At 39.4% G+C, this 12,082-nt stretch overlaps 1 protein-coding gene across 1 annotated transcript; it reads left to right on the top strand.

Moving 5' to 3' along the window:
* Positions 1–2,056: 2,056 nt before the first annotated feature.
* Positions 2,057–6,815, top strand: LOC118787724 (high choriolytic enzyme 2-like). The gene is made up of 9 exons (XM_036543358.1): positions 2,057–2,113; positions 2,357–2,360; positions 2,920–2,985; positions 3,926–4,072; positions 4,214–4,331; positions 4,887–5,065; positions 5,789–5,870; positions 6,065–6,189; positions 6,664–6,815. Exons 1-9 carry the CDS (start codon positions 2,057–2,059, stop codon positions 6,675–6,677), a joined length of 792 nt encoding a protein of 263 aa, XP_036399251.1. The 3' UTR covers positions 6,678–6,815.
* The last annotated feature ends 5,267 nt before the right edge of the window (positions 6,816–12,082 follow it).

Genomic DNA, 12,082 nt, shown 5'->3' with positions numbered 1-12,082 from the left:
AGAGTTCAGTCTAGGCATATTGGTGCACTAGCTGTAACAGAAGAATATAGTCTGTTCTATTATCCACAACAACATCCAATACTGAAACATGCCACTTGGGTTTTTTGTCAGCAAAAAACTAAGCATAAATCAGGTCTTTCTAGTCAAAACTCTCACTCCCACTCTCTGAAATGAAACAAAGACAGTTTGGCACTGCCACCCCTTTGATGAGTGGAGGGCATTTGGCTTGAGCAAGAATTGAGTTCACTTCGCACACCTACGCCAACCAATGAGTATTACAGAATCTGCTTAAGATGCTTTTCAGTAGGTCTGGCAGGTATTACAGGTGTAGGTGAGAGATATTTTGCTAATGTTCTTTCTCAACTTGGTATATCCAATTCAATTTTTTTTGTATAGCATGTTTTACAAAGGGAATAAAAGCACTTTGTGACAAAATCCCCAAGGGCAAGCCTACGGCAGTGGTGAGAGGGAAAAACTTTTGCTAAAAGGAAGAACCCATCTGCCTCTGGCCAGCACCGGGCAGTTGAATTAAGGGAAATGTCTGAGGAGGGGATGACCAGGTCAGTGGAACAACTGGCTGGCTGGACATGATCAGGCGGGAGAGGAGGTGAGGCATCTGGAGCTGGACCGGCAGACCTGGGGTAAGCACCTCGAACACTCATTTTTACTACTCGAGCTTTACTACTTGTAAGTACAACAAGTGATATTCAGACTGTTGAAACGTCAATATTTGTTCATTCAAAGAGATATTTGGATACATGGATACTTTACACAGCTGTATAGCACTGGAAGCATACTGGTAATGGCATCATTTTATTGGATTGTATCCTAAATGTAGAATATCAATATTCTACCTTAATTGTTCTGCAATCTGAGCATGTATTGGTCCTTCACAATCAGACAGTTGTATACAGCAGTAAAGATGCCATTTATTAAGCCGAGAACTGGTTGCCCTGCCCTAACTTCCAAATAACAGTAGATGCCACGCTGGTGTGGAAGGTTTGAGTCACTTGATGCAGTGAATCTGTTTTGAAGAACTCTCTTTTCCAGTCAATGCCAGGGCATAGTAAGGGCATATGCATGCTATCTTTATATTGTAAAATTACTGACTCTCCATGGGTCTCTTACAGAAGCCGTTCAATTGTCTGTTGATAACCAATCATCTCCAAGCCAAGCCTATTGTGATCAAATATCTTCTAAAACTTTTATAACCTGTCCTGTTAGTTGGCTTATAGACAGACTGCCGTTAGCTACTATAAAACATGCATCAATAATGTACAAACATACACACACACCTTTTTGCAGCAGCACTACACACATTTCAGCAAGTTTAACCTACATTCACAACAATCCCCCTAGGAATATAATATCTCTTCATGAGGAGTGGACTATTTGTGTTTGAGGTGCTGTTTGACAGTGACTGTTGTGGGTTGAATGTCTAACGTCTTAAATCCCTAAAAATGTGTAAATGACAGACATATGAGTGTTGAGTCCATTAGTATAATTATAAAAACTTGGGCTTAAATCATCAATCAATCATTGAATCTATATTTAACTAACAGTAAGCAAATGTTTTCTGGTTATTTTATTTGTTCAAACCTCCCAGAATTCAAAGACAATCAATAACAGTACACACTACATGAACACGTACAAGTACATTAACAAGATTAAATATCATATTATAGAACATGTACCAAAAAAGAACATTTTATCCAGGAGTTTCAAGGATTTTCAATGACTGTGGGAATCTGCCATGTGTGTTATCAGACTTTTCCATTTTTTCCCTTTACTAGTCTGATACAAGTGTATATAAACCAACCTGGGCAAATTCATCACACTTGTGGTTGACTGCCGTGTTCAAATCTTGGGTGAGTGCCTTCTAATGTATTCTGTGCTAACATATTTGACTACACTACATACATAAAGGGAAAGCATAACTTTTTTTGCTTTTTAGCTAGCTGACATATTTCATTTTTTAAAAATGTATTTCAGAAGTAGGACTTATAAAGTATGACATAATAATGTCCACAGGACTTTGTCTGCAATGTCCACGAACATGTTTCCAGTGGGTCTCCTGGTCCTGCTGCTGCTCTCCTGCAGCTGGGCAAATGAGGTGAGTGAAGCTCTGCTCTGTGCTTGCATGAGAGTGTCCACCGCAGCCCTGCAGATCTGACAAACTCCTGTTCGAAAAAATATTCATTGTCCCGAAATATTTATACACATACAGAAGTTATTTCAACACACATTATTACCACATGGGTGATTCAGCTGAATAGTATGCCTGTTATGCATTGCATATATTTGATAATATACTTTCATGTTTTCTCTCTTTTTAAAACACATGCTACACTTGAAGATCCGTAAGTACAATTTATTCTTTTATTAATTCATTGTATTTTTGAAGTTTTGAAGTATTCTTTCTTCCTGCACATGATTACATACATTCTGTAAATAAAATAAAAATATAATATTTATCAGGGCAACAGAAACCATTTACATTTGTGTTAATGTCACTGTTTTCAGTTTCATGGAAGTGTAGTTAAAGACAATGAAATAATATGAAATGTAGTTGCGACACAATGACTAAACCCATCACCATGGGCATATTTCCTTGACTCTACACCTTTTCCAATTTCTGACACATTTCCAGTGCTGTAATTGGATGATCATTTTAAAATTTCACTACTTCTCCAGACATATCCATCATTACAGATCACTGTCCTTTAAAAATGCATTTCATCCATTTCAAAATTACAACTACTCTGTTCCAGAATTCACACAGACGGAAATGAGCATACTCATACAAAGTTTTAAGCATAATATTTTTGAAGATCTCACAAAACTTGTGGAAATTATTTGAAATTACTCCTTCTATCTGCTTTTGAAAACATATCAGTGAATGTCATAATTGTCATACAGAAAGCACCCAAGAAGAAGAGGATCTTTCTGTCTCTGTCCTACTTGAGAAAGCAAACAGGAACATAGGTAAGATGTAGACAGCATTTCTTATAAAGTATTCTATTTTTTAAACAAATCTATCATATTAGTACATAAAACTATAAACATGTCATTGTTCAATGGTTACATTATTTCCAAAAGAAAAAAAAATGAAAATGATGCATACATTTTTAAAGTAAAGCTTAAATGTTCATATGTACATAAGTATGCATTGCCTGTTACTGTAAGTTCTTGACAGCAACCTCCTACTTTCTCATAAATTCTATTGATTTAGTATCTGTGTATGTGGTCATAACAGTTAATGACATACACCTTATACATTCTGCACTTAACATATGGCCTCTATGGCCTCTATGCCTCTAAGGGGATCTATGGATGTTTATGTCTGGTATTTTGAAGCGCGTGTTGTGTTAAGTTTAAGTAAGAGGGTCAATTAAATAAACACTTATACACTGCTGAGTAATATTTCAAATAAATGGCAAAGACTCCGTGTCTTAACATTTTGACACTTAGCCCAAGTACTCAAGGGCCGAATATCACAAATTAATGCAAGCTAACTTTGCTTATCTATGGACTTTTTCTGGAGCTAGCTAAAATGTTAACCATTTACATATCAAACCTTCGTGATAAGCAACGGAAACTGATCATGTCACATTCGAAAGTTGGATATTAATTTTAAGAATTAAAAAATGAAGAAAATAAACATTGCGTCAACGACAAACAGCAATTTTTGTCGTTCTTTTGACACTTCATAAAAACGCGCTGATACTACAGTATTTTTGGAAGGTTTGGATGTTTAGTTTGCCGTCTTACTGTTTGGTTGTTCGGACACAGTCACTGCCAAACGAATAGGCTATATGCAATTATTTGACGCTCTTGAGGGTGACAGATTATTATACATGCGACACTCAGGGTTTGAATGATATTTTATAACATTTATTGTGACTTGCTCTCCTCTGTTTTCAAGTGCGTGGCCCCGATGAGCCGATTGTTGAGGGGGACATCGCCGTCGTCTCTGAGAAAAACGCAGACCCCTGCACGGCTCGCGGCTGCAAGTGGCCGAAATACTCTGACGGGAACGTTTATGTGCCCTACGTCATCGCCAACCACTACTGTGCGTGACCACTTTGAAAATTATTATTTGATGTGAACATCCGTGCAATAAATGTATTTGTCATGATGCCGCTGAGAATATCTAGACGAGCGGAAATGGGACTGAATGTTTTCTTTAAATGTTTAACATTGTCTCTGACAGCATCCCGCGAGTTATCCATCATTGAGCGTGGACTGCAGTCCTTCGCCTCCTCCACCTGCATCCGCTTCAGGCGTCGCACCAATGAGAGAGACTACGTGCACATCCAGTCCGGCAATGGGTCTGTGTTGACAGCACCAACTTCCAAAAACCTGGCATCAATAATATAAAGAGAGAGGGGATGCTTAAAAAGCTCTACATTTTTGGTTTTCATTCGTTTTGATCCTTCAACTTATAATTTGAATGAATACGTTGTTTAACGATATGTTTCCCTACCTCTTAAGGTGTCAGAAAAAATAAGACCTACAGTAGATTGTAGGATGTCACCATGTTAATTATGAGGAACATATGTGCTCTTCTGCTGTACCTTGCTTATTCTATTAATAATTTTACTGTATTGTTCTACATCTGTTGATTTTGTAATGATAAAGAATCTCATGTATCAAAAAATACTCTTAATATGAACAAGAATGAAACATAGGACCTACAGTTGATTGTAGTTTGTGTAAATGATTTCATGTAACCATCAAAAAATAATTTTAGTATGAAAAAGAAGGAAACTGGATAAAATAATACGGATCACTATTACTGTATTATTTTGGCATTTAAGTTTGTGTTGTAAGCTGTATATTATTGAATCTCTTGACTGATCTTGGCTTCCCTCTCTGTGCTTCAGGTGTTACTCCTACGTGGGCCGCACTGGTGGAGGTCAGGTGGTGTCCCTGAGCCGCCAGGGCTGCATCTATCACGGCACGGTCCAGCACGAGCTCCTGCATGCACTGGGGTTCAACCACGAGCAGACCCGCAGTGACCGTGACAACCACATCCGTGTCCTGCTGCAGAACGTCATCTCTGGTCTGCACCTGTTCCTTCGTTCCCACAGTCACTGATTGTAGTCTTATCAGGGCAAATGTTTTGTTTCTGAAGAGTTGCCCTGTACAGTTTTATTATCTCTTGAAACATAGGATAGGCAATCCTAATTCAATGGCTAGTGTGTTTTTGCGTTTTTAGGTATTGTTCACAGGGGCCCACCTCAGTACTGTCGGGGGGGGGGGGGGGATTATATTGTGCATATTCAGGGCACGGTGGTATTTGGTGCAGGACGCTTTAGTCATTAGTGTTTGTGATTGATTTGAAGCTTGGTGCTGCTCGGCACAGGGTATGTTGAAAATAATGACAAGCTATGAGAGAGACATCTGTGGTGCTGTATTCTGTTCATAATAATAATTTCAGCAACAGTTTTTGTAAATGAAATGCAAGCAGTGCCTACCACATGTTATCAAACAAAAATAACAGGGAGATTAGTTATCTTTTATAAAATTGCCTAACTTTACCTTTTGTATGAAGACCTATAATCAATCAAACAAATGGTTTTTATAGATGCTAAACACTGGCAGTGCTTACCCTACGCTTTCCAGAAATATTGTTAACCAGTGAACCACCCTGTTCTTTGTAGTATACAAGCATTTTAGCTGCTTCAAGCCTTCCGTTGACTCAAAATTGCTTTGAGTAATTAGGGATCAACTAGATCAGTTACATGCAGGACTAAATGGCGCTTAATTAATTATCTTTTTTCAGGAATGGAACACAATTTCAATAAAATCAACACTAACAACCAGGGAACCCCATATGACTACAACTCTGTCATGCAATATCACAGGTCAGTGAAATGAACATTCTTCACTTTGAAAGCATTTTTATGAAGCTGCCATTACATTTAGTCATTTGTCTGTTCGTATCTGTTTCTAATATTCCATTATATATCTAAATGATCATCCTAATGCCTGGGGGTGGGTAAAACAATGGAATCATTACATACTGTAGATTTCTTCAGAGGTCTTTGTTTTCTCCTAGGTATGCCTTCTCAAAGAATAACCAGCCCACCATGATACCCATCCCGAACAGCAATGTGGAAATTGGGAAAGCCACCGCGATGAGCCGCAATGACATCCTAAGGGTTAACAAGCTGTACCAGTGCAGTGAGTATTATTGTTTCATAAAGTGAATCAAAATCAGACTTACTGCTGGTAGTAAGGTGTATTGGTTTTAACACATACTTACCTAAGGAAAGAAAATAATGTACAGATATAATGACTAGATCTAATGACCATGACAGCAGATCAGGTACATAGAAATCATCAGGAACTGCATTAATTAGGGATTGAAACAACAGAATGTGTATGTCTTACGTTTCACATTGTATAAATAATGAACAATAGTAGTAACAATTCTTCATTGGATTGTAATGCTAACTCCCTAGCCTCACGTGCTTGTAATGCTACCTGAAAACACTAAATGCTTGCAATACACTTACATTAATCATCTGATGCTGATCGTTCCCTTCCCTTTGAACAATTTCACATATTGTTCCCTTAATAGTATAGCCCACTATTACAGAGACAGACAAGCACATATTGGTTGGCAAGTGACTACTTTAATCTTTTTCGAAACAGGTGGATACTACTGATCCAAGAGCTCTGGAATTGCCAATGAGAAGCAATGAGAAGAAGAAGCCTAACACTCAAGACTTTTTGATTTCATTTTGCTTGCTTTAACAACAATGTTCTGTAGGCTTAAATGCCACAGTGGCACATAATCTTCAATAAACCTGCATATCTAAAATAAACCATTTTGTTTTTTTTTATCCATCTAAAACTGGTTATGAACACAAATGTGGATGAAACTATTAACCAACCAACATTTTTCATTAGTTGTTATTTGATTGTAATAATCAAACCCAGTGACTCACACAAGATGTTTGCCCATACCCAAACAGATCCACCACTGTGTTTAACTGTTTGGAACAGACGATGTGGGTATATAATCAAACTCACCCAGATACAGAAAAAGACTCCAACTATATTACTTCCAGCCACTGCTCTAAAGTCTAATTTTTGAGCTTATTATACCAGGTTATGGGTTGTTGCGCATTAGCCTTGGCCAAAAATGGTTTCTGAACAGCAGCCCGACCATAAATATCAGCTTTATGAAGCACACCACACACTGTTTTTGTTGAGACTGGGGATTCAGTTCTGTGGTAACTTTTGAGGCCATTTGGTGATTTTTTAGCAACTATCCTAAGTGTATCCCTGTTGGCGAGGTCTGAATTGCTGCCACATTTTTGGATATCCAGATTTTCACTACTCCCTCCTGCTCTATTCCTCTCTTTACCAGACAAACTACCAGTACTGTGGACTTGCTGGAGGCACTTGGTTTATCAGACGTTTGCAAATGTAATGTAATGTACTTACACCGCCTGGGCACTGAAGGGCAGCAGACATATAGCACAGCTGTTTCTCTCCACTGCAGACTGATCCTCAGACAATGTAGCCACCTGCCTGTTGAGACAGTGCGTCAGTTAGGGCCAAAACCGGACACCCCTATGCAATAACACACTTAAAGTCAAAGACCTGACAACATGATTTTATTGCTTGTTCCCCCCCCCCCCAAAGAGAACATTGCAAAAGCCGGACAAATGACAGTCATAACCGGACACCCAGACATATAGCCTGGAAACCAGACTGTCCGGGTTAAAATTGGACGGGTGGCAACCCTAGTGTCAGTATATTGCTAATTTACAAGGCTTAATGAACTTGAAAATTGAGTCCACTGCACAACAAAATGATTAACCACATCCCCATGTAGACTGAAAATAACCGCCAGGTTTGTAAGACTGCTGCTTGAATATGTTGACCTAACACTGTCTAGAGCCAGACACGTTGCTTTCAAAGTGTAATATGCTGCAGCCTGCTCTGCTAAACCTCCAAACAGGGAATGTGGAACAGACCACTCAGTCCTCGCACAGCCCTGATAACATGAATCTGACCTCTTGGTACAATTAGTGCGGCTGCTACATGCATAAAGCAAGCAGGGCAGCAACTGCAGATCCCCCAGCCATGCTGCTAGACTGTTTGTACTGCATGGGGGAGCATTACTATTGGTGTCTGAAATTTAACTGCATCTTACTGGTGCCACTCTGCCCCTGTCTGTGCAAAGAGGTGTGTGTTCATCTTCCCATCAAAACTGGAGTCAAGTGTTCCCTGATCAACTTTGATACCTATAGGACGTTCTACTCTCTTCTACCCCTCTAGGCTTCAACTAGCCCATGACATTGATATGGCTACTCCTCTACTGATGTTGTGGCGACACACTGTCATTGTGTTATGGTGTCATACCTCAGGGTGAGAAATTATTGGGCCTTTTTATGGAACTCAGGCTCTCTGTTACTGCAACAGAGATCTTGCATGTCACCTCACCACAGTAACAGAAACAGAAAGAACTGGATGTTCTCAGTGGCCTGGGGTGCTTCTGCCCACCAGCCCCTGCTTGACCCCACTGCGTCCCCCTCATCCTCCAACAGCTGCAGTGAACTCTACATGCAGGTGCCCACCAAGAGCAGGAACCCATTTTAACCACAGGCATGTTCAGATACACAGAGCTGGCTTCTGGAATCTGTACACTCCCAAGATGATTTCAGATTATTTTGTCCATTTTTGCTGTCATCCACTAATGGCCTTTACCTGGAGAACACTGACACCTATAGGGCTAAAGACATTCCCTTGGTGAGTGTTAAAACTTCATCTCTGTCTAGGACACATTTATGCAGGGTTGCAAGTTCACACTCAGTGATCACCAGGCCCTCCCAGCACTCACGTCAGCCTCACACACTGGACACCAAACTTTCCACCTCCATCAGTAGGCAGATCAACTATGAAGGTATAACCGAGGTCCAGTCCACACCAGGGAAAGATAGTGTTGCTGACCATAGTCATTCACTGGCACATCCCAGTCATCCACCCACTGGACCCAGAACACTGACCTCGTTCACCTGCTGTACACCTCTACAGAGCAGTGTGTTCGTACAAACTCCATGAAGCATTTGAGGCAGATGCCCTCTTCATTAACTCCAAGTTACAGAGGAGGACTCTTTGTGAATGCAGAGCTGTCATGCTGGAATGAAACTTGCATTGCAAGTGGTCGTTGTACAGTGAATTACAGCCATGTGAAAATGTCAGTTAATAATCCAAAAGCTAACAGAGGTGTTAACTGTTTGGTATCTGGGCTCATTTCTATCAGGGTCTCTCATTTCAGGCAGCACCAGTGGAAACCCTGCTTCAGTACATGCTCCTCTACTGCAGGGGTGAGTTAGAAAAGGTTTCAGCCTCGACCCAAGTGTCAGCCTATCGTAGCCACACAATTAACAGTACATGTCATTAGTGTGCCATGGAAATACATCATGACTAAAACAGTGACCCGGAACCCCAGACTCAAGGCACTCAAGTTCAACACCCACAGACTCCAAAATTAGAGATGGACCGATCAAGTTTTTTCAGTTCCGATCCAATTCCGATACCTGAATTTGGATATCTGCTGATACCGATATCAGTACCGATACCAGAGCTCTTTTTTCTTGGATATTATCAGTTATTATTATTATGATTATTATCATCATTATTATTATTGTCGCTGGTATTATGTTTAAGGTTACATGAGGCTGTAGTAAACCACACAGCACTTATTAAAAAAGCAAAAATTATACAAAAATGCATTAAATTTAAATGTATTCCAAAGCAATTTATTTGAACTGTAGTTTAAGTAGGCTTCATATACAAACAGGTGTAGGAGTAAAAACTGCTACGGCAACTCCTTTAATGTTCTGAAAAACTTTAACAAATCAAGTGCACAGCAATGCATTACCAACTACTAATAAGTAGATTTCTATACATGAGTTCAAAAGTAATAAGAGAATTTCAAAGAGAGCGGGGCACATTGTAACATTGCTCGTTTCTAAGGTTACAAACACAGTAGTATGACGATACTTCTTTTATTTATTGCCATATGAACAGTGCACAGGCCAAAAACAGCGCGAAAATTTTAAACGGCCAGCACAGTGTAATAAAAAGTTCGTCAAAAGTTCAATTAAAATCAGCGTAAGTAATAATTCATACCAAAATTCATTTTTGATTACTGTCTTTTGTGTCAACTAAAAACGAGGCAATCGATCACTATTTTGATCTTCAATATGTTGGTAAGCATCTTGTATAGTGTTGTAATGTTTTGCTAGCAAGAAGTGACGCTAGGGGAAGCATAGTAACGCTGTGTTACAATTTGCCCCGCTTTGAAGAAACTTGAAACGAAATACAAATCCGTGCAGCGCGGTATATTTTACACAGTTCCTTTTTATGAATATTATTTATTACAGCATGAGGAACAGGCCACGCCCACGAACAACAAACAGAGGAGGTCATGTTACAGTGCCGCGCCTACGCCTTCTTTGCGCGGAAATAATGAAAATGTTGCAGCTGTGAAACAAGAGCACATTACGGTTGCAGACACACGTAACATCGCTGTGAAAAAATGTAATTTCAACCATAAGTGTATTTACAAAAACACAAGAAAAACAAAGTGTTAGTTTGTGCCCCGTTCTCCCCGTCTAACTCATAGAACGCTGGGAGACAAAAAAAGTATGCGGATATCTTTGTAGAACTGTTTAGTTACTAGCCTAATTAATTTAATTAACTTGTTCTACAACATTTTGTCTATGGGCTTAACTTTGCATTATATATTTATAATTCATAAAAACATCAGACTATGGAATCTGGATCGGTAATGTCAGTCCGATGTCCGATGAGTGAATCAAGTCAGTATCGGCATCCGATACCGACATTGGATCGAATCGGTCCCGACTCTATCCAAAATGGAGCACTTTGATCCACTGTGTTTCATCAGTGATTGCTGTCAGTGAATAGGAGTGACAGGGAACAGAAATCCCAGGTAAAATGCTAAATTAAATTGCTTGTTCATGTGTGCAATTTATTGACAAGGTTTCATTTGGGCCTATTTCTGTTTTCTATATTCTATATTATTTGGCTTTGACTTTTACTTCTACTGAACAGTCACACAAGACAATATGAAGAACATTATGGCTGTACATTCTGCATTTACTTTCACAATGCGTTTCCATACAAAAAAGGAAAAAGAAACATATATAAAAACTTGCACTCTAAGTGCATAACTTTCAAGAAAAAAAATTCCAAGAACAGTTTTAAATCAGTTAAGAGCTGTAAAAGACAGATAATTCATACAAGCACCTCAGCTCTTGACTTGACCTGTGTACAAGGCTTTCCAGCAAATTTGGCTCTGATACCTGCCTCAGTACTGTAGCTGTGCTGGCCTACTCAGCTTCAGACTACATGCAAATGAATAGAAGTCCTGTCCAGCTCTTAGCTACTGTGAATCCCAATTTATGCAGTTGTGGAAGACAAACTATTATCTACCAGATTAACCTTTCGAATATATGCATCTGATCATTTTAATTTATATAAGAATACAAAGGTGAGAGGCTCCTGTGTAGCTCAGCGGTTAAGACCCTTCTTTTCAGCACAAGCTGAGCTCTATGGTTGGGGCTGATGCCAGCTGTGTCATCAGCCAACAATGACCGGGAATACACAATTGGCTTTGTTGTGCCGGGGATAGGGCATGTCAGAAGGGGTTGTTCATCTCACTGTTCTCAGGCACCCTGTGACCAATCGGGTGCCTGCAAATTGCTTGGATGATGTCAGGGAAGCTGTGCCCATCCTCCAATTGCCACTTTTTGTCAAAAGCATTCGTTGGTTGGAATGTGAGTACCAGAGGATTGCATTCGCAACATCCCAGCACTCATGCAAGAATACAGTGGTTGTTGCAGTGAGATGAGCAGAATGTGTCCAATTGTCGATTCCAAAATTGGGCTACAGAAGATCGGAAACACTTAAAAAAAAAAAAAAAAAAAAAAAAAGACAAATAGATTCCATTTTGTTCAAAAATGCAATTAATTCAAATTACTGACAATAAACTTTTTATTCAGTAAACTGCAATATTTAAAATCCTGGC

Source organism: Megalops cyprinoides, chromosome 13, assembly GCF_013368585.1.
Source record: "Megalops cyprinoides isolate fMegCyp1 chromosome 13, fMegCyp1.pri, whole genome shotgun sequence".
Classification (NCBI taxonomy): Eukaryota; Metazoa; Chordata; class Actinopteri; order Elopiformes; family Megalopidae; genus Megalops; species Megalops cyprinoides.
Note: the sequence above shows the minus strand (reverse complement) of the source record. Positions and strands in the feature narration are given on the sequence as shown.